Consider the following 24,099-nt stretch of genomic DNA (forward strand, 5'->3'; position numbering starts at 1 on the left):
GGTTTATAATAAATAGCATTGACATCAATAGGGGAGTGTTTGTGAATTGCTAAATTCTTACCATGGAGAGAGAACAACAAATACAGGAGAATATAGTGCTATCCGTCGACATACGTCAGCTGTCAGCAAAAACATGCTGTTGCACTGAGTTATAGGAATTTACAGGAATGGTCCTTTATATTAAAACCAGGAATATTTTATTAATTGAGCCAATTTCAGATTTAAAAAAAAAATATTTACTAGTATACCTTAAAAATACTGCATCACATCTTCAAATACTAGTATTTCCAATGAAATGTCAATCTACAGTTCCAGAACGGGTATTTCTTTGGTCTTCTATCACACCAACTGTACACTGTAAAGAACAATAATTCCATTTTTAAATACTACATTTTGCAATGTACCTTTGTTTTAAAATACTCAGGCCATACTTCATCAAGTATTTAAGCTACCACCACCAAAAAAAAAAAAAAAAAAAAAGTCTTGTTTTCCTGTGGCCTTCAGTCTCTCTCCTGCTTTCCACAGATACAACTGTTTGTGAGGCCAAACAGTAAATCACATTGTGGATTTGAATTGAAAATAAATGGGGTGGTGGTGTGCATTTGTTGGTCTTCTGGCTCCTACCACCTCATCCCCAATTTAATTTCAACCTGGATTTTGTTCCTGGTCCAATTCACTACTTTTGCACAAATGCTTATGATAGAAAAAGGGTTAACACAAGGGAAGAAAAGACTGGTATTTTTACAGGATAGCCTTTTCTGACCTTATATGTATTTTCCCATTTTGTAAGAGACTATTTTTATTTTTAAAAAATGCATATACTAATGACTTCTATGAATGGTTTTTCTGTAGGAGAAGGCAAGAAGGCTAGGAGATGTAATTCACTGTAATTTCAAAGAAAATTGAATTAATCTTCAATAAGAAGTTAAATATCTTTCCCAATAAAGGAAATTGACCTTTCTGTGTTGTCACTATTTTATGTTCTTGCAGAAACAGAAAAGATGATTCTGGAATAGTTTAGTTTTCGTTCAGTGTTTTTATTTGGCAAAGGTTTCTCACACTTCTATGATTGTATAAAGAACACTCTAAGAGAAGATGATAAAATAGCTGTCAGCAGCTCATGTTAATGTCTATTCCACAGAAGTTTTCTTGTATTTCACCTTTATAGTATTACTTGTGCCCCCCAAATATTAAGCATATTGACGTATCTGGAGAAGGACTTAGGGGTATTGGTGGATGAAAAGCTGGCCATGAGCTAGCAATGTGCGTTTGCAGCCCAGAAGGCCAACCATGTCCTGGGCTGCATCAAAAGCAGGGTGGCCAGCAGGTCGAGGGATGGGATTCTGCCCCTCTACTCCACTCTGGTGAGACCCCACCTGCAGTACTGTGTTCAGCTCTGGGGTCCTCAGCATAAGAAAGACATGGACCTGCTCCAGCGGGTCCAGAGGAGGGCCACAAAGATGATCAGAGGGCTGGAGCACCTCTCCTATGAGGACAGGCTGAGAGAGTTGGGATTGTTCAGCCTGGAGAAGAGAAGGCTCTGGGGAGACCTTACAGTGGCCTTCCAGTACTTAAAGGGGGCCTACAGGAAAGATGGGGAGGAACTCTTTAACAGAGAGTCTAGTGATAGGACAAGGGGTAGCAGTTTTAAACTGAAAGAGGGTAGATTGAGATTAGATGTAAGGAAGAAGCTCTTCCCTGTGAGGGTGGTGAGACACTGGCACAGGTTGCCCAGAGACGCTGTGGATGCCCCATCCCTGGCAGTGTTCAAGGCCAGGCTGGATGGGGCTTTGAGCAACCTGCTCTAGTGGAAGGTGTCCCTGCCCATGGCAGGGGGGTTGGAACTAGATGATCTTTAAGGTCCTTTCCAACCTAAATCGTTCTGTGATTCTATGACTGATATTTTCCTTTTTGTGTTGTATTTTCATGAGTCAATGTTTAAAAATCCTACATGCCACTTTTGAAATAGTGTTTCTCTGAACACATCAGTTGTTTAAACAATCTTTTGGACTCCTGTAAGGAGTATTAATTAAAATTTGTTTTAATTGATTTCATTGGCCATCAAACAGGAGTTCTGAGGAATTCATATGTAGCAAAAGTAAGCTGCAATGATATATTGTTCGTTACCTATTCCTAGTAACAGTCACATAGAAACTGTGTCAATCATGATGCTGCTGTAACTCTGTGTTTATTAACCCATTACAGTAGAAGAGTCCTAAAGTTTGCTGTATCAAACACAACTTTGTGTAGATTTCTGACAAGCAGAAAAAATAATCTGTCAAGTCTTAATTTATATTATTCCTTTGCCCCCCTGCCTCACACTCTGTCTTTCTTTTTTTTTTTTTTTGAGAATTTTTCTGTTACTAAATGTAGAGGAAAAACCCACTTATCTTCTGAGCTCCTATTACTACCTTATATCTTCACTGAAGTAAGGGGAGAATTCATATTCCAGCGTAATTTGACTTGAAGTTTTTACCTAAACTCTGGTAAATGCATATTATGCTTATTTGCAGCATCTTAAAAGATCATTATGTTGGCATTTTTGTTCAAGGAACAAAAGCTGAAAAGGAAGTACATAACATGCAGTCTTGTCTCAAATTTTAGTCTAATTTTATGCAGTGGGTTAAAGGATGGCCTCTGCCTGCAAATGAATCTTCACAGCATGAGTGATGGTCATTCTTAAGACCGTTCCAGCCATTGAAGAATATTTTTATATCCTAACAATCCCAATTTTGAAATTAAATGAACACTTATTAAAAGGGCTACTATATTTTCTTATTTGTGGAAGACAACAGACATATTCTTTAGTACAGTAACTGAGTTAACAGTCTAGGTTTCCAACCGGAGGAAGGTAATGTAACAGAAACAACTATAGCTCTTTTACACAGCTAAATAATAATTTATACTCCAAATAAAGGAATGTAAGTAAATCTCCCTTTGGGGAGGGGGGGGGGGAAGGAAAATAAATTTTTTTCACTGCATTAATCCTAGTAGAGAGCCTACTTATCTTTCAAATGTTCTTTTAAATGGGACAAAACACTTTTCTCTGTGTAAGGTGCGCTTTGTTTCATATACTTTACTTACATTTTCTACCAGTCTTGCCCCAGTAACTCCTGTGTGCATTAACCACTTTCAAGCAAACTTGAAAAAGGTGCTTAGAGATAGGTATGTTCTTTCATGTTACGTAAAAAACCCCCAGTGATTAGACAGAGAATAAGAATCTGAGTGGCTGTCAGCATTGAAGGAAATGCAGAGAGAATTTTATGCGGCTATTCTGCTTGGCAGAACCTGGTCTGCTATTCAGTGTGTGTGTGTACTGGTTAGCCCATGAGAGAGATGCAGGTTCAAACTGCTCACATCCTGTGGGCATCATGGGAAACTGGGATTATTGCATTTGCTGGGTTTTAAGGAGGCAGAGGATAGAAAACCATACAAAGTAAGACTCATTAGTTCCAGTTTCATGGGGTATTGTGTATATACAAGCAACATTGGAATCTTACCATTACTGACTAGAAACATTTTAATACACTTTCTCTTTTTTTTTTTTTTTATGAACAGATAAATTTGTCTGGATTAATACTGAACTGAATGCGTCTGAACTGAAGGAAACATTTTAAGACTGGTCTCCTGACAGAAGTTGTAGAAAAATGGTACACTGAGGTTTCTGCTTGTACTTCTGGGAAGACTGTAACTGTATTTTTATATTGCAGTTTATTGGCCTACAAAAGATAATGTAATAACGAACGTAACAATAAATTTATGCAATAGTAGCAGTTCCCTTCCCACTGACTGGACATGAGTGATCAAAGGTCTTTGCAAGAAGATAAGCACAAAGTTAGCAGAACTTCCTCCAAGTTCAGGGAGTCTTCAAGAAGCATGCAATCTGATGATTATTTTGCTAGAAAACTTAAAACTTTGAATGGTAGCATGGGTCCTCCTGTTTCTTCAAATGCATCTAGCAAAACTGAAAACAATCAAACAAATGGTACACCAGCTGTGCCTAAAATGGGTGTTCGAGCAAGGGTATCTGAATGGCCTCCTAAAAAGGATTGCTCTAAAGAGCTGAGTAAAGCTGCTTGGGAAAACAGACCTCCAACCAGTTACGAAAGTGTTGGCTCAGTACTTCCAAATGGACAAAATGACCAAAGTGATGGACAGCAAGAAGAGCTAGAACTGGAATTTACAGAAGGAAAATATTCGATTGGAGATCTTTTTGTTCATTCCCCTCAAAGGGGACTTCATCCCATAAGGCAAAGAAGCAACAGTGATGTGACAATAAGTGATATTGATGCTGAAGATGTGTTAGACCAGAATGCTGTTAACCCAAATACTGGAGCAGCTCTTCATAGAGAATATGGCAGTACCTCTTCAATTGATAGACAAGGCTTGTCTGGAGAAAATTTTTTTGCAATGCTAAGAGGATATCGAGTAGAAAATTTTGAACATAAAACCCTTGCTCCATTTGGATTTTCTGAGTTTTTTCACTGTGATCCTACAGTTTCTCCAAGTCTTCATGCTGCTGCGCAGATTTCCAGGGGAGAATTTGTCAGGATTTCTGGCTTGGATTATATGGATAGTGCCCTACTTATTGGTCGAGACAGGGAGAAATCTTTCAAGAGGAGACTAAAATCAGAAGCAGTAGAAACATCTCTATTTAGAAAATTGCGAACAGTTAAAAGTGAACATGAAACTTTTAAGTTTTCATCTGATCTGGATGATAGACTTGACAGAAATGTTCGTTCTTGGAACTGTCAGAAATGTTTTGCACATTATGATGTTCAGAGCATTTTGTTTAACATAAATGAAGCAATGGCAACCAGACTAAATGTAGGAAAAAGAAAAAATATAACCACTGGGGCTTCAGCTGCGTCACAAACTCAGATGCCAGCAGGCCAAACGGGAAACTGTGAATCTCCTTTGGGAAGCAAAGAGGACCTCAATTCAAAAGAGAATTTAGATGCTGATGAGGGTGATGGGAAAAGCAATGATTTAGTATTGAGTTGCCCTTACTTCCGGAATGAAACTGGTGGGGAAGGAGATAGACGGATTGCACTTTCTAGGGCAAATTCAGCATCTTTTTCTTCAGGTGAAAGTTGTTCTTTTGAGTCCTCTCTGAGTTCCCATTGCACAAACGCTGGTGTTTCAGTACTGGAAGTACCAAGAGAAAACCAGTCCATTCACAGAGAGAAAGTGAAGCGTTACATCATAGAACACATTGACCTCGGAGCATATTATTACCGCAAGTTCTTCTATGGAAAAGGTAAATTTTTTCTGATGCAACTTTTCTGAGATATTCATGCATTAGATATAAGTTGCTTAGTAAAGATTTTTTTTTTTTTCCTCTTTCTTCTCTATAGAGAGACCTAAGTATTACAGGGGATCCTGAAACTCTTTACTAAAATTAAGCCTGTTATTCTTGCTCTCCCAGAGGGATATTCAACAACCAGTGGGTTATGTATAAAGTTATGCAATACTTGTGTAAGTTCACTAAGTGTGGGGTCTTTTAAATTGGTACGTAAACTAACTCCTCTGAACCAAATTTTCTTGGTGGGCAGGAGGAAAAGAAGACATTTATATCCAGTAAATGCATTGGAAATATAGATACCCAGAGTGGAAATCATTCTTTCCTAAAAGGTGCCTCCAAAAGAAAAGGCTTTATTATGAGGCTTCTGACTCCCTTCTTCTAGATTCTGTTGTCTCCAAGTGTCTCTTGGGGCCTTTCCTACTGTATACACATATACATACTCCTTAAACAGAGAGCTTCTGATGACATTTAGTTTTTCAGATTAAAGAAGGTTCGTTTATGCCTTTCTTTTAGCCTTTTACTCTGTTCTTTTCAGATATGTTCACACTGCAAAATGCCAGGGTACTCTTCTCAGCAGAGTCATTATCTTGGTTTGAATCGTTATTCAGATAAACTCTTTCCACTCTGTGATCTACTTTGGCTGTCTACAGACAGTAGATTCAGTACTGCATCGTGCAGTGCGTGTGAAATCTCTGTTTTTGTGGGGACAACCCCAAAATACCTGTCTCTGTCCTTTCTGTATTATGAATTACAGCTCAGTCTTTTTGCTGCTATTAAAAGAAAAGAAAAGAAAAAAAAATCTGCATCTGTCCTTAAAAGACTGTTTGTTACTGCTCAAGTCTTCCTGAAATCATACTTCCTCTGCTTTCTAACTATATTTGAACAGCAGGAAATAAGCACTGTACTGTACTCCTTCCTCCCCTGACCCTTTAAGGGGGCTCAAAAGACGATCCAGTACAGTGCTTGTTTTCCCAATACAGTAGACACCTAGAACATATTGGCTGTAAAACCACTTTATTTAAAAGGCAAGGAAGAAAAGAATCTTGATCTGTCATGGGAGAGGAAGAAAAAGACCCAGAGCTAAGGAAGGAACGGGCAGTAAATTTAGATGTTCAAAACGGCTTTTAAGCTAGGCAGGTTATAAAGGACAAAAAAGGGCTGAGGGAGTCAGAGTGGAAGAGAATGAATGTAAACTTGTAACAAAAGGGTAGCATATTTTTTGAGGGGCAGAGAGGAGAAAGGATTGGCATAGATGGAAATAAAAGGAAGATTGTCAATGGACAAAGGTGGTGGCAGGATAGGGGAAAAAAAAAAAAGACAAGGATTAAGCCAAATGATAGAGGGCTTGTTTGTGAAATGTTTTTATCATGGATGAGTTCCAGGTTCTGAAGGGCTGAACATGTTTTGTGAAGAAAAAGTCTTGTCAGAGAGATTAAGAAAAGGAAAACAGAAAGAGTACTCAAACCCACTTTAAATAATATACTATAAACAAACCTAATGACCTTTCTGGAAAGTTGATGGGAATGTAATTAGTTTTAATTAACTTCTGTTCTGGTGTTATGTATATAAGGTCTCTTGACTAAAAGTAAAGTATGTTTATATTGATATAGTATTAAAAAGTTAAGAAGTAGCATCTGAGAATTTTATGCCACATAGTATAACAGTAGGAAACTTAAATTGTTATGCCCTTGTTACTAATTGTTCTGTAGGTAGAGTTCTTCAAAAGTAAATATGTTGTGATGCATTTAATATCCAGTAATAAATTATTACCCTCTCACCTTTACAGTGATATATAAGCCATGCCCTGTTCCACATTATCTTTCTATAGATCTGTGACAGAAGCTACATGAGAGAAATCTGTATTGGATGGCTCTTATGAGACAGATAGCAAGTCAGGGCAAACATGTTGGTGGAACTAAAAACTAAATTTTCAATACCGATTATCTCAAGGGACCAAGCATGTAAGGAATCTCCGGATAATTTCCAGCTGAACACAGTTCTTACCTAAGCAAAGTTTATTGTGGATGGAGGAAATAAACCAGGCATTTTTCCTTGGGCACCAAAATGTCTTGCTGCTGTGCTGATCTCTCCTATAAGAAGAAGTGACATTTATATGCATACTGAGTCTTACTTGATGCTCTTCCATGACAGTGAGCTCTCCTAGCTGATTGTTCATTGAACTGTAGATTTAATAGCACAGTTGAATCTAGCAAAATAATTGTGGAAGGATGAAATAAAAATTTAGCAAACAATATTCACTTCTATGTAGAGACATATGTAATGCCACCAATTTTCTTTGCCTTTAATAAGGTATCTATGAAAAAGAAATAACTTTCTGAATATTTGATTTAGTTTGCAGTTTTATAATTGGCACTTGTCAGCATACAGGTTTTATTTCTGTTTTAAGATGCATGGAAGAAACACCCTGGCATGTGTAGCACTAATTATTCCATTCCCTTTCAAGAAATGAGAGATTTGGAATTCAGTGTCTTCTGAAATGAGCTGTAGTTTTATACTGCATATTTATAAGCTTTGTAACTATTGTTAAAATCAAATCCAACACGACTGATGTTAAAATATGTTAATGTTTATGGAAAATATCTTCTCAGTTTTCAGTTAAGGTTTGTAAAAGCTAGAATATTTTCTTTTATCTCATGGTTTTGATTTATTAATGGTGTCCTTTAGTGAACTATATTTTTGATTTATTAATGGTGTCCTTTAGTGAACTATATTTTTGTGGGATAAAGGGGATTAGAAGGGGGAAAAAAGCTATGTTGATTTTTAAAAAGGATAATTGAAATACACTTTTATTATCATTGATTTGTCCTTTTCCCCTTGTGCAATTATCCTCATAATACCTTGAGACTTGACTATTACTACCGTGCTTTTTATTTGAGGGGTGCTATTGTATCTATCTGCTGATATGAGACTGAAAAAATATCCTAGAAGAAATGTACAGGCTTAGCAGGCTTTTGGTATTAACTAAGTTTTGTATAAGTAAGACTTTTGTATTAGAAGAAAAGTTGACAATTATTCCTCAGAATGAAAAAAGCAAGAAATGAGGGATATTTTACCATTTCTCTTTAAACAGCTAGAAAATAGCACTTATTTTCTTCTCTTCTCTCCAGTCAATACTGTTAAATCAACATAAATACATTTAAATGAGCTTAATGAGTTTGTACTTTATGATATTTAAGAAAAAAAGCACCTTGAATTAAAAATGTTTTCCCCAAATCCCAGAATATCAGTAGCCGTGCTACTCTTTAATTTATTTCAGCTTCTTTAATTCCCATTCTTGAATCTGTTCTGTCTATTTTAATTTTAATGTACATTAAAAATAACATCTTTGGGTTTGTGTCTTTCATATTGTACAAGAAATAAGCAGTTATCTGCCAAGCTAGCATTCTTCTGCTCAGTAATACTGCAGCCAAGAAATCTAGTAACTGTGTAATACCCTTTTCTAGATTTACATCAAAATGGAAGGCTATAGAAACCCTAACTGAGAAGTTTACCTTTTGTCAAAGCCTGAATATGCAGCTGTGGGGAGTTTTTATGTTGTTGAATGTGTTTGGCCTCTGAATCTCTCTCTCTCTCGTCTGTGAAATCCTGTTCTATATTTGATAAATTTGTCCATTAAAGCTCAAAGTTTTAATTTAACAGTAGGAAATCCATGAGGTAAAATTTATCCATGCAGGTAGAATGCTCAGGTGGGGAAGGAATGTAGTTGGTGAGCATGAGTGAATAATTTAATGTCTGTGCCCCTTTGATCCCAAGTGTTCCTTCCAAAAGTAGGATGCTAGTTGTAATGTCCTGCTACTCATTTTCTCTCCACTGGGAGATGGACTGTAACAACCAACTTAGATAGATAGATTTTTTGAAAGGCTAATGGAAACTTAATTTAAACTTGATTTGACAAATAAGACTGTCATTTATCTAGAGATAACTTTATCTTTTTGTATCCATTCTGAGAGCATGGATGACTTATCAGTGAAAGACATTTTGTGAAAACTTTCTTACGCATTTCTATAAATGCATTGTTAAAAAAAAAGTATCAAACTAGCTTAAAATTGCTAGCAAGTGTTTTTTAATTGAGACAATCTGAAAAGGAGAAATTATTACTTCATTGCTATTTAAAATATGGAATTATAGCATAAATTGGATTGGAAGACATTTTGGAGGTCATCCAGTCTTAATTCCCTGTTTGAAGCTGCTTTTAAAGGTAGATTCTGAACAGGTTGCTTGGAACCTATTCCCCTTTTAGCTTTTGGCCATCTCTAAGGATGGAGATTTCACAAACTCTCCTGGCAACCTGTTGCTGTGTTTGATTCCTCTCAATGAAGGGCTTCACCTTATAATGGTTGCATCTTGTCATTTCTGTACCTTGGAGAAGAGTCTGGCTCTCCCTTCTCCATTAACCCCCCATCAGCTAGTGGGATCCTGCAATTATTTCCCCCCCCTTAACCTGCTCTTCTCCAGGCTGCACAAGCCCATCTTCTTCAGCCTCTCCTCATCTGTTATATGCTCCAGCCCCTTAATTATCTTGGTAGTTGTCTGCTGGCCTTGTCCCACTCTGTCCAAAACTGAACGCTACTCCTCATGTGGCCTCACAAATGCCAAACAGAGGCATAATGTCTTCTCCTGACTTGCTGGTGTGCTCTTGCTAGTGCAGCCCAGAGTGTGGTCAGCCTTCATCTCTGCAGGGGGTTCTGCTGGCTGCTGTGCAGCCTGTTGCTCACCAGGGTCCCCAGTACTTTGCTACAGAGCTGCTCCTGAGGCTCTTGGTCCCCAGCCTGTGCTGTTTTATGACCTTGTTCTGCTCTACATACAGGTCTATGTTGGTCTTCAGGAGATTTTTTTTGTCAGTCCATTTTTTCAGATTGTCAAAGGGAGAGTTTGTTTTAACACGTCAGGTTGCAAACTTCAGTGGGTTAGGAGTTGCTTCACATGCAGCCCAGCTGTTCTGTCTCAGCAGCAGCTGCCTCCAGGGGAAGGGGAGAGTGGGCAGTGAAGCACAGAGACCCTCCAGCTATAGGAGTCTACCTGTGTGAATGAGTTAAATGCCTTTGCCTGCTTCTGTAAAATACTGCAAGGTTTATGCATTTCAGTATCTGCCCTATGCACGTGTTACTCATTTGTTAAAAGCCTGCCGGTTATTCCCCCTTCATCTGTTGCACCCAGCTACAGCCCTAACCTCTGTACATGAACTGTTCTCCTTGAGCTTGGTCATATACATGAACTTGTTGAGGATGCATTCCATTCCATCATTTAGGTAATTTAAAAAAATATTAAACAGTTACAGCTCCACTATCAACTTTTGTTAAACCTTTTAGTAACTGGCCAGTAATTGGAACTTGTATTACTGATCACAGTCCTTTGAGGCCAGCTGTCCAGCCAGTTTATGTCCACCTTGTAATTTGCATGTCCAAACCATGTCCTTTCAGTTTAGCTACACGGATACTGTGGGAGACTGTGTAAAAAGCATTGCTAAAATAAAAGTAGGTAACATTCATTGCTCCTTTCTCTCATCCATAAAGCCAGTCATCTCATTGTAGAAAGCAACTGCGTTGGTCATGCATGATTTGCATTTGGTAAATCTATGCAGGCTGTTTCCAAGAATCTTTTTGTCCTTCATGTGTCTGGAAATGTCTTCCATGAGAATTTGTTCCTTAATCTCCCTGGGAACTAAAGTTTATGGTGACTAGTCTATAGCTTCCCAGACCCTCTTTCTTGCCTTTTTAAAGGTGGGTGTAACCACTCACTATGACCTTTCAAAGGTGATAGAGTGGCCTTACAGTGACACTGGCTAGTTCCCTCAACATGTATCCTGTTTGGTCCCATGGACTTGAGTGGGTCTAGTTTGCTTAAAAAGTCTCTAACTTGAATTTTCTCTTATGTCGGTAGCGCTTTACTCTTTCCCAGACTGGGACAGTTGGCTCAAGGATGGATTTAACTATTCATCAAAGACTGAAGAGTTTCTAGCCTCAGTTTTCACTTGTTAAAGCTGACTTGCTGCTTTGAATGTAAAGCTTTAAATAAGAATAAATTGAATGAAATGGAAGGAAGCTACATAGCACCTTATTTGTTTGAAGACTCTTAGCTTTTATTGAAGACTCTATGTAGATAGTTTCTCCAAAGTAGCTTCTTACAGCATCAAGCAAAATGATTAATTTCATAATAACAAAAAATGCAAAACCTGCAAAAACCTATTATTTCACAGTGGCAGCAATTGCAGTAATTCGAGCTATGTGATATGACTGGCCATTCTGCTCATCAAAATTAGCATTTTGTGATTTATGTACTTATTGTGCAGTTCAGAAGATCACAAGCTAGTGTATTTTACAAATCTCATAGCTCAAAAATAATATTTTTTTCTTGCTGAAGAAATTTTTAATGAGATTTGATAAACATTTTCTAGGAGACTCATGGTTCATTATTCTCTTCTTTCTTCACTCTTGTGTAAAAGAGCATCAGAACTACTTTGGAATAGATGAAAATCTTGGACCTGTAGCAGTCAGCATCCGGAGGGAGAAGGTTGAAGATGCCAAGGAGAAAGAAGGATCTCAGTTCAACTATCGTATAGTCTTCAGGACAAGTGAGGTAATGTTCTTTCAGTAATTCTGCAAAGGAATGGAAAAGTTAACTTAGAACTTAGGATACTAGTTGGTTGTCTGTGGATATGTTGCTAACTTTGAAAGTAAGTCTGTTAATGGGAAAGGGATGTATCTTGTACCGTTAGTAAATGTAGTTGCTCCTGGAACAGTTTTCCTCTTCTGTGCAGCATAAAATTTTTCTCTTTTTGAGTGGGCATGCAAAAGGAAGTAAGTTGGCTGAATGGAACTGCAAGGGGCAAGCAAGGGAACAGATAATAAGAACAAATCTGAAGATAAGTTTGAATCAAGCTCCTTTATGTTACGTTTCTAATCATAGGAAAAAAAGATTAAGAAATGTGGGGAAAAAAGGGAAGGGAAAAATATGAAAGCTAGTACTATGACTTATTTGTATTTTTGTGTTTTGTTTCAAAACCCTTCCTAAGAAGCTTTTTTCTGTGAAATGTTTTTTTTATACTGCTACGTACATGATTTGTGGAATGAATATTAATATGTTGATAAAAATAACTGTCTTATTTGGAAGAGTAGCTCACTTGAGATTGTTGTGGAAGGACACATCTCATAACTTCTATTTCAAGTGAATTAGTATCTCTTGCAAACTAATTTCTTCTTTATCACAGCAACTAGCTTTGATTTGTATGAAAATATGTGATGTTATTATTGTAGCAAGCAACTATAAATTTTCATAATCCTTAGGACTATTGCTTTTTATTGTGATTAGGACATAGAGAAGTGTTAGCTAGACCTCCTGATATCTCTAGCCTCAAGTGCTTTTACAAACAGAGATAGAAACAGATATATATAAATTTTTTGTTTAGGCTAGGTTTTTCTTTTATTGTCAAACAAGGGGTGCCTCTGTAAGTATCTGTGGAGAGGTGATTCAGCTGACTCACTTCTGAGAAATGACTCTCTTTTTGCCAAATCCAATGAAGATAAAGCAGCATGGTCTAAAAAATAGGTGGATGGGTTAAATGAAGGTGCCATTAGCTGTGGCTTACCTCACCTGTCCAACCTCACATTCAACTACTGTGTCTGCTAGGGTAGTATGGCATTAAAACTAACAATTTTTAGTTTTCCTGGTGTTTTAAATATTTTTTTTCCAAAATAAGTAATAGTCTTAGGAATTAGAGTAAGTTAATAAGATCATCACTGAATTTCCTTAATCAAAAAATATATTTGTCACTGAGACAATAAGAGCCTGTCTCCTCTTCAAAGGTTATTTAGTAATCTTTTTTTCTGGTTAAAAAAATTAAAAATAAGGATCTTTTTCTTCCCATTCTTTCTTCCATACTTTTGCTAAAACCTGAAGTTTATATCTTTAAAAGTCATTGTACTATTAGAACTAAAAATGTTTTGTGTGTTTTACTTTACTGCAGCTTACTACACTCAGAGGAGCAATTTTAGAAGATGCTATACCATCCACTGCTCGGCATGGCACAGCAAGAGGTCTGCCTCTCAAAGAGGTACTAGAGTATGTAATACCAGAGCTGAGCATTCAGTGCCTGAGGCAGGCTTCCAACTCACCCAAAGTACCTGAACAGCTGCTTAAACTGGATGAACAAGGGGTATGTAGCACGTGACTTTTCTTTAAAGACTATTCATTTAAAAAAAAAAAAATCTTAAATATTTTGCAGGCAATGTTAATAAACATGGGTCTGTAATGCAAACCACTCACTTTCCTGGTTTTGGAGATACTTGTGTATTTTCATTGACGAAATGAGGTTTGCTTATCTAAGCAAATTATTTTTAAAATACATTGCAGCTTAGGAAAAAAATTATTGGTCTATGGAGATTCTCTTTAGATCGAGTGAGTGAGAGAATGTGATCGAGTGAGTGAGAGAAAGATTATAACTAAAGTTTTAACGTCAGTAAGAAGTGGTTTTCATAATCTGTATGTGCACTTTAATGTGTACAAATGCTGAATGCAAATGAAAATACATCTAACGTTTTATTAATATTGTGTATAGGTAAGGAGGCAAAAGGATATAACACATTATGTCTCCACATCTGAAATTTTGGGTTGCTTTTACAATAACATTTTCTGATTAACTTGCAGTAGTCTTACTAGAATGGAATGCTTCTGGGTTCAAACAACCAAAACTGTGATTGAGACTAATGAATTCACTACATTGCAAGGAAATATTCATATGGTTTAAATTTGGGGAGAAAATGGTGAGGCTTACTGGGTTCAATAAAGTGAATCTGCTTCATTCAGAGCTAGTGATTAAATTTATAGCTTCTGAGTATTTTGTGAAGGACAGGCTTGTGATGGCTTTTAAAACAATTTTTAAAACCATGTTTTTAAAAAAATGTTTATTTAAAATGAAGATTGCACTTTCTAGGCAAAAGTCAGTATCTATCTGTTGAAGTTGAATCAGCTGATGGATCCAGTTCATTATGATGGTGGTATAATTAATTTTTTTAATGCTAATTCAGTTTCAAATATAGTGATTGCATCTAGCATTGGTGTCTACCAGAATTCTTCTGTCTTCTCTTGTGGCTGTAACAATTGCTCAAAACCAAGTAAATGTAGGCAGAGGAAGAGGATTGCTTTTTGGGGTGGATTGTTAAGCTGGTTTTGTATCTATCTTTTACTACTTTTGTTCACTGTAGTCTTTGAGAAGGACTTGTAATTGAAAATTCATTTTGCCAAATGTCCTTATTTTCTCCGGTGTTTGTCAGTTCTTCTGGTAAAACAATGAAGGGGAATCAGAAGCACTCAGTTCAGAATTTAAGAGTTCCTGATGGATGTACTGTTGCTCTCTGTCTTTTCTGTTTGAGCTCCAGAGTAAATTTAGTTTAATGTAATAAATAATATTCACTGCTCAGAGGGGCAGTATGTTTTAGGCAGTATAGAGTACTACTTTATTTGACCTGACCTGAATATTTCCCAAACTCACTATAAGTATTTCCCCAAAACTGGAAATGGGGATTATCCACTGAACCGACCAAAGTAATTATTTAATCATCAACCCCTGATTTTGAGAAACAGCAGTACCTAGCACTTCTTTTTATTTTGGGTGATCAATTCTGAAAATTCAATCCTGTTGTGAAATGGGCTGTCACTAGGCAAAATGTAATATTAATGTATCTTATGTGCTGCTTATTATGAGGTAATTACTTGAACGTAGACAGAAAGCTGTGCATAGAACTGGCATGAGATCCATTTATGCTTTTAATCCTCTTATGTACTTGATGCTTTCAGTTTATTAATCAAGCAAATATAAAAAGAATTATGCTTGGCAACTGAAGGTGATGACTGGCTGAAGTGTCATGAATTTGAAAATATGAATCATGATCTGGAGGATTAATACTGTCATCAGAATAATATTAATTTTGCGTAACAGTGTATTAAAAGTTTGCGTAGTTCCTCAGCAGACTGAAGACTGTTCTGGTGTTTTGATTTCATTTTCTACCTGTCTCATAGTTTTCAGTGAAATCTAGTATGTATTATGGAGGAAATGTGTGGCTAAAACTTTGTCTCTAAAATGACAGTAGAAAGTAGATGCAAATTGATGGTAGACCTAATTTGAATATATAAATAAAGAATCTGCATTTTCCCAATTTATTCTGGCATATGGTGATCAGCATTAGAATTGGCTGTAAATTTACAAGAAAAGTCAACTATTCATCTATAACCTGAACAGGATTTTTTTTTTTTTTTTTTTGTTTTGTTTATGTCTCTCTAATTCCCCCCTAGTTCCCCCTCCCCATTTCCGCTAGTGGTTGTTTATGGTATATATGCTTTTTGGTTCCTCTCACATCCCTCTGGGAATGTTCACTTCTTTCTAGGCCAAAGGCTGAAGTTTATGAAAAGCCCAGGGAAATTAGGAGCTTTGACTGCAGTGATATTTAGTGGCTATTGAGTGTCTAATCTCCTGAGATTCCTTGCCAGGAAAACTCTAAAATCTTCACATGACGAAAGTCAACCAGTTGTTGTTACATGATAAAGAATCTATACTGTACAAGAAGACGACAAGATGCGAAGATTCAGTAGTGAGTGATTCTGACTAGAACATAGTCATTTTGAGTCAGGAAGGACTGCTACGCACCTTTAATACATATCATATACCCAAGTAGCTAAATGGGTTTAGAAATTATTTTCTGATGTCACATTATTAAATTGTTCTCAGTGTTACACTAAATCTAAAATTTCTAATTTAGAAATCATGAAATCAGAAACACGTGTGCAATTATTTACTCAAAAAGACCTGAATAAGCATGTGGTACCATTTCAAAACTGGCCAACTCTTATCAGTTTTAAATATTCTGATATTTTACATGCCAGTTAAATGCATCACATAAGAAGATCCTGCCAAAGCTCATTTAGTTATTTCTTTCTTAGGCATTGATGTTCTAAAGGTACCTCGATTTCTGCTTCTGCACAGTCCCAATGATCTTGGCATGCGAGTTCTTTTGCTTAAGTCTTCTAATTTCACACTCATGAGTGCTCCTAGCACACAGGTTGGAGATTCAGGTTACTACAAATGAGCTTGCAGCTGCTGCCTTGTTTAGGAATAGTGGTATTGGTAGAATCAAATTTGTACATAATTGCCTAGTGTTTACAGTACTTGTCCATGAAGTGAAAACCCAGGATTAGCTCCTTCCTTGGGCTTGGGGGTTTCAGATCCTCATCTTCAATGTCTCCTAGGACAATGCTTAAACCATGAGATGGTAGGTTGTTTTGGAAGATCGAGGTGTACTTCATTCCTGTTTTGGAACTATATTGATATTCATGAACAGATTCAGGAATGACTGGTGTCCTTAGAAAGAATGAAGGAGTGTGACTGCGTATTTCTAGACCGAGTATTTTGCCCAGGTGTGAAGTCAAGAAAATTAACTTAAATTCCCTGTGGTTTAACCTAAACTATTTGACATGGAGCTGGGATAGAGGTGGCAGTGTGCTCACAATCATTTTAAGTCTGCTGGGAAGTGTCAAGTAACAGCACTGCTTCCTGTAATCTAATGTTTATATGATCAGTTCTTTTCCAGTTTCCTCCATGAAATGTTCATGCTAGCTTTCCACTGAATAAAATAGTCACCAGTGTGCAATTTGGAACCTTTTGTTAAATACCTAACTCTCTCCAGGCAGTGCTTCAAAATGAGGATCAAACAAGGAAACACTCTGGATGGATAGCATCTAATGACAGTCAAAAGGAAATGGCAGCGAGCAAGCTGGTATCTTAACCCTGCCCTGCTCCAGAGCTCAGCAGTCTGACTCAGGCAGCTCCTACAGTGCATCCGTAACCCAAAATCTCCTTGTATTTCAGATGGTCATCCCTCCCATTCCACATCAAACTTTGGCACAGCTCCCAGTTCTTCCATGCTCTGTGCTGCCCAGGTGAAACCTTATTGCAGCACCATTCCTCATTCCTGTCCTTACTAAGCCTGTTCTTTGTCCCTAACTGCTCCGTGGTCAATGGCCTCCTGCCAGAGTATGTTCCACAGGGGTCACCTCTACATGAAGAAGTGAACAGAGGGAGAGGATGGATTGGGGCTCACCAGAGCGGTGGGAGGGCTGCCATCATACATTACTCTTATTCCTGCTGTGCTGCAGGTTTTCTACTCCGGTAGACCAAATTCTGTAGTGTGCATTTCTGTGAATATAGATCTGCTGAAATCAGAGTTAGGCCTGTTTGTATTAGAAATCATCCTACTGGTAGGCTTAACTTCATAGTAAGAAAAGAACTCCAGGCCCAATAGATGTTCTGAAGTCCCTGTTACTTCATTTTAATACATTTACCTTTTGGGCATGAGATTCTTAGTGTCAATGATTCTATCTATGGCCTTCAAAAATCTTCATTAACTTGGACACCTTGGGGATTCCTTGTGTGTTGGTTGTGCATGAAGGTAAATAGTTAAACCAAGAATGCTGTCAAGTTAAATCTTGAATTGCATGGGAGACAAAGAAAGAATACTAGCTTAAAAAAGCAGTAGCATCATGAAAACACAGAAGACTAGGTTAGTAAAAGCATAGTGAAAGCTTTTATTTCGCCAGGGGTGATGAGGATTTGGGTAGTGGTTTTTTTTTTTTTTTTGAACTGCCTTATATACAACTCTCCACTTACAATGGAGATATGCAGCATTTATTGAAAAGGGAAGGTTAAGGATTATTTGAAGTCTGGAATGATATTTTTTGATACTTTCTTCTTTCATGTATGTATGTTTTCTTGACTTGGCCTTTAAGTATTCTCATCTTGTAACTTTTTCTCAAAACTGGTGTGGTAAAACATTGGTGCAGTAGTATGTCTATGGATTTGAGTTTTACAATATACTTGACATGGCAGACCTTGTGTTACATATGACTAAGGTGAAGCAGACTGTTCCTGTCACCTTTGCTCTAATAGGAATATATGCAGTCTTTGTATAACACATTTGGGAGACTAATCCTGAAGTTTGATTAAGAGAAGTCTACAGCTGGAGAGTTGATTTGAGTTGTGAATATAGATAAATGTCTTAAGGGAATCTGGTGTGACTGATAGTCTCTGTCAGTTTGCAAAGCTCTTAAAAGTTGTCAGTTAAGAATAATAGGACTAATATATTCACACGGAGGTTTCCTGTTTTTCATCTTAAGTATGCATTAAAGCTAAGAAAACAAGACAATACTCTGCTTAAGAAGTGATCACCTCTTTTTATACTTAACTTTTTGTAGGTTTTATACTTTTTTTTTATAGAAGTAATTAATCTCTTTTTAATGTTCTAGAACTGAGACTCTGGTTTGTTTAACAGAACTGTTTAACTGCAATCTGATTTCTAGCTTGACGTATACTTTTGAAAATGGGGAATGATTTTTAACAATGGATGATTTTATGGGGAGGGTAAAAGATTACATATAACCGAAATTACTGGTCTGAGGGCCTGTTTGAACTGCACTGAACTTTAAAGGGTAGAAATAAGGGAAAATAAGCTCACCTAGTTTTGAATCTGAGAAAGACAGTTATAAAAATATTGCCAGTTAAAGTTCTCATACGATAACATGCAGTAGAGTGTGCTTTTATAGATAACTGGCTAAGTCAAAAGTCTTCATGTACTGCTGTTATCTGTGTTTGGATAGTGACAATCCAGTTTTCTTTCAAGATAGTTGTTGTGGGTTTTTTGTTTGTTTGTTTGTTTTCTTTGTGTGGTGACTTAATTTCCCAAATCAGAACACTTATTTTTTCACTTTCAGATAACTTCTGCCGGGGGTTATAACAGTGCTAATATTTTAATTGTTAATATTTGTTCTAGTATTGACTTTCCTTTGCTTCTATAATTTTTCTTTTCCTTTATTATTTTTTTTTATTTCAGCTGAGTTTTCAACATAAGATTGGTATCCTTTACTGCAAAGCAGGCCAAAGCACAGAGGAAGAAATGTATAACAATGAGATGGCAGGACCAGCTTTTGAAGAGTTCCTTGATCTGCTGGGTCAGAGAGTACGGCTAAAAGGATTTAGTAAATACAGGGCTCAGCTAGATAATAAAAGTAAGTTATGTTTCTGACCTATGGTAGAAACTATAATTATACAGTTGAACTTCTGCAAATCCTGTTTTGTCTTTCCATGCTCTAGACTTTGGGTTTTGATTAGTAAGATTATATGGTAAGTGAAGAAAATGAAGCATATGATAAGAGCATGTATCACACCTTGTCTGAATGGTTATTTACCTTTTCTGTGGCATTAGTAGAACTGAAAATCAAAGCAACTTTTTTCATTTGATTGCACTTAGTTAAAATCATACTGTGAGTGATATTTTTTATATATTTCAGTATTTCCCAGCTACACTTTAACTTCTTATCCTTAAAAAGGCAAAAGAAAAGATATGTATTTCAAAATACGGAGTCATGACAAGGGACCATTTTCATTTCAACGAAACTTTTGGGCTTCTTTTTAATCAACATACGTATTGATGTCTATATTTGAGGAGCAATCAAGTTTTCTCAGTTTTCTAGTTTCTCACACATGCACAGTAGGCATGTTATCATTTGGCAGTTGATAAACATTCATTTACCTAACCACTGCGTTATTACTGCCATTTCCTCAGGTCTTTCAGTTTCCCTAAGTGCAATAGTATAATAATTTAATTGCACAAATTTGTTGGGTTTTGTAGCAAAAATAGGAACTGAAGTATTCCTGTTAAAAAAGTCAATCATATGATAACATACTTCTCTATTAGCACTGCTTTTCATTGCCCTTTAACTTGACTTATTCTTAGTTTAATGTAGTTTTAACAGGATTTTGACAACTGATCACTATGAGCTGTGATCTAAGAATATCTAGGTGTTCATCTACTTTATTGTAACATACTGGTTTTATAGGTATAAAGACTAGATATAAGGAAGAAATTTTTTACCATGAGGGTCGTGAAACACTGGCACAGGTTGCCCAGAGAGGTTGTGGATGCCCCATCCCTGGCAGTGTTCAAGGCCAGGCTGGATGGGGCTTTGAGCAACCTGCTCTAGTGGAAGGTGTCCCTGCCCATGGCAGAGGGGTTGGAATGAGATGATCTTTAAGGTCCCTTCCAACCCAAACTATTCTATGATTTGTATCCTTATTTTTGTTGTAGCTTGCATATTACATCATGAAAACAGAAATTTTTTTTATATACTGTATATGGTCTGTGTATAATAGAAAAGGAATATTTTTGTTAGTGAAGTACATCTTTTTAAACTATTAAATCATGCTACTTGTGTGTGTATTCTACTTACTCTTCTAATCAAATGGGAAAGTTCCTTGAACTGGTAGAGATAAGCTGACAAGAAGAAAGCTTAGGAAGATGTACTTAAAGAAAATTAAGGGAAGATCTTCTTTTCTTGCAAGGGATATTTTGCCTTTCAGATAGTCACAGAAATCTAGTAATCAATAAGTCCTCTTATTTGCTTCTCTGTTCCTCCTGCCACTTATCCAGCTGATCTAGCCTGGTTCTTTGGAATCTGTTGCATGTTTTTCCTACTTCAATGTCAGTCTTCATTTACCTGGAATACATCTGAATTTTTTTATTATTTTTTTTAAATGGTACATTTGAACACTGATCAGTGTCATAGTCATAAAAGGATTTCTCTTCTGTTATCAAACTAGTAATGCCCTGATGGACTATCATCTCCTGTACATTGTTAGGAGGGAGACTTAATGATTCATATTAGAATTTTTTTGGAAATGTCTAGTGCCTGTACCTTGCGGTTGGTACCCAGTGCAGATAAACTGTCTGTAGGCCAATCTCCAGTGGGGAATGAGATATGTGAAGCTGGTGGTAAAACCTCATGCTTTTGCAATGAAGGGAGACCAGCTTTGCAACTCAAGAAGTCTTTCACATTCTGCATCTCTAGTAGTGGTGGGAAATAGTGAAAAAAGTGAGCTGAATCCTATGACAGATTCTAATTTATGACTTATAAGGTGGGAAAGCTGCAATTTCATAGCCCTGTCAACCTGCGTAAGCACCACATTTATTTTTATTAACATTATTGCCTCTTTGCTTAAATCCATGCTTGTTTCACTTTAATAATTCAGGCTTGATAGAGACTATTGCATCATATTTCAGTACCGAATAATAACTCATTTTTCAAATTAATGTGTAAAAATATTTATTAACATGCTGTGGATGTCAGACTTCTGGGATGAATTGATATATAGGGATGAAAAATTCAAAGGAGTAAGGGGTGTGTTGGTTTTGCTTTTTTTCCCCAGACAGCATGACTGAATATCACCTAGTAATTTTTACATATGAAAATATATGCTGGTCTGTCAAGTAAATTCAGTTTCTGTACTTGCCATGCTTCAGTATGAATGTACATTGCTGATTGGCATTGTGTACATATCACTCAGTAACATAATTTTAATGTTTTACTAGTGCTGTGTGCCATTAATGATATTGGCCTGTAATAAAATGTTCTCATATTTCTCATGTTCTCCTAGTTTGCAACAAAGAGAATGGAATTAAGAGAGTTGACAAAAATATGGTCTTCAGTTTTATATTAAATGTCAAATACTGAGTTAATTATCATCTTTTTTGTGTTATACTTGTTTTTTTAATATAATGGCACAACAAGTATTACTGCGTGTCATACTTATAATTGGATAATACGTTGATCTGACTGCCTGCAGGTTCAGAATAGTGTAATAATTTAATCTCTAGTAGCTAAATTTTTGGTATGCATAGTGTTTCAGTAATAATTTATTTTTCAGTTTTCATAGGGTTCACATTTATTAAGTTTTTCTAGTCTCAAATGTTTGACTAGCTGTGGGTTTTTTCTTTAAAAAGTTCTGTTATTTTCATTTTTTATTTGGACTGTTTATTTAATATTTTGATAATTATTTGGTCCATTTCTTATGGAATACAGAATATAGAAAATTGTGGTGGGTTGACCTATCTGGCTGGTGAGCTCCAACCCACTTGTTTTCTCACTCACCCCCCAACAGGGTGGAGGAGAAAATCAGAAGGGCAAAAGCAAGAAAATCTTGTGAGTCGAGATTAAGACAGTTCAATAAGTGAAGGAAAGAAAGGAAAAAACCACACATCACACCCCCAAAAAGAAACCCCACCAAAAAAACCACCACAACAATCAACCGACCCCCCCCCGCCCCAAAACAAGTGATGCAAGAACAATCACTTGCCACCTCCCGTCAGCAGACTGATGCCCAGCCAGTCTCTGAGCAACAGCTACCACGGAAAAACTCCCCCCGCTCCAGTTTTACTGCAGAGCATGACGTTATATGGTTATGGAATATGTCTTTGGTCAGGTTGAGTCAGCTGTCCTGGCTGTGTCCCCTCCCAAACTCTTGCCCATCTACCTACACACTTGCCTGCCTGCTCCCAGGGGCAGGGGGGGACAGTGCGAGCAACAGAGAAAGCCCTGATGCTGCGCAGGCACTCTTCAGCAATAGCTAAAACAATCGTGTGTTATCAACACCGTTTTGATCACATATAGAAAACACAGCACCAGATGGGCTGCTATGAAGAAAATTAACTCCATCCAAGCCAGACCCAGTGCAAATCTGAAGAACATGTGGAATATGTTAACTACAGACTCTTTTCTGCTGTTCTTTAGTGCAGTTTTAATGGCATGTAATTCTAAATCCCAAGATCAAGAAATAAGAAAGTTAGAGGAAATTTTACCAATTCAACACTATATAATTTGTTTAGTATATGTTTTAAAACATATCCATCTACTAGAAATGAGGAATTAAAATGTTGTTATTGGAACATTAATATTCTCATTTGTAATGTTCAGACTTTCATTATGGATTATATTATGGGTAAATTGGATTATGTTTGCATTTAATTTCCTTATACCTGTAAAGAGAAAAATGAAGGTGAAAGAAATTGAGGAAACATTGCAATTTTATATCTACAGAGGAATAGTGCTGTTTCACTTCGTTTGGTAAAAGGTACTTTTCTGCAAAAAAGCAGCAATGTTTCATAAATAAAAAAAAAAAATAGCCAATTTTTCTCAAACTTTGTGAAATTAAACTAATGTTCAGAAAGGAATGAGGTGCAAAAATGTCAGCCCAGATACAATTTTTTTTTTCCACTAAAATTGTCAGCAGAGTAATGTTTGTAGTAGCAACCGTTATGTAAACGTAATCACAGTGGGCCGTTAGTAGGTGTTCGGTAAAGCATCTGTTGAGTTAGAAGATTTCAGCTTGCTTAGTGTAAGGGACTAAATTTCAGAAGAAAAACTTGCTAGCTCAGTTCCAGACAGGTGCTAAATCAAAAGTATTCAACTAAGTAGGATGTTGTATTAGGAAAGCATTGATCTGAGGGTAAGGAATCTGCCTTTTGGTAATAAGTATTTAAAGGGACCGTTTTGTGCAATATCTGTTCAAGAAAATTTGGCTTTATTTAATATCTAATTGCAAAAGGAGTTGGGGAGTAGGGTTGCTGAGATCAGTGTAGTTTAGGCAGATACTTGCATTTCCCAATATAGTTTATTCCCTCCTATCTCTTCAAAACGCTGTCCTTCTAAAATGCAATGGAAAGGTTATAAGGGAATTACATTTTCAACAAAGATTTTAAAATAGAGGAGTGCAATAATGTTTTCTTTTTTTTGGTAACACTCAAGTAAGAAACTTCAGTGGAAATTATGCTCCTATTTCTTGTGTAAGTGTAATTTATATTACATCAATATTAATAAATGAACTTAATTTTATTATTGTACAAACATAACTGATAAAGCCAGTAGTAATATGAATGTGTTCAAAATTATACACGCAC

General features: G+C 36.6%; 1 protein-coding gene across 5 annotated transcripts in view; it reads left to right on the forward strand.

The window, feature by feature from the left end:
- Window positions 1–24,099, forward strand: part of SIPA1L2 (signal induced proliferation associated 1 like 2) — a 151,911-nt gene that overhangs the window by 60,901 nt on the left and 66,911 nt on the right. For all 5 annotated transcript variants that reach the window (XM_069800746.1, XM_069800747.1, XM_069800751.1 and 2 more), the window contains exons 3-6: window positions 3,559–5,260; window positions 11,769–11,902; window positions 13,290–13,478; window positions 19,201–19,375. In XM_069800746.1, the coding sequence (XP_069656847.1) occupies window positions 3,796–5,260; window positions 11,769–11,902; window positions 13,290–13,478; window positions 19,201–19,375 (1,963 nt within the window). In that variant the 5' untranslated portion in view covers window positions 3,559–3,795. The remainder of the gene's footprint in view (window positions 1–3,558; window positions 5,261–11,768; window positions 11,903–13,289; window positions 13,479–19,200; window positions 19,376–24,099) is intronic.

Source organism: Haliaeetus albicilla, chromosome 13 (genome assembly GCF_947461875.1).
Source record: "Haliaeetus albicilla chromosome 13, bHalAlb1.1, whole genome shotgun sequence".
In the NCBI taxonomy this organism is placed as follows: Eukaryota; Metazoa; Chordata; class Aves; order Accipitriformes; family Accipitridae; genus Haliaeetus; species Haliaeetus albicilla.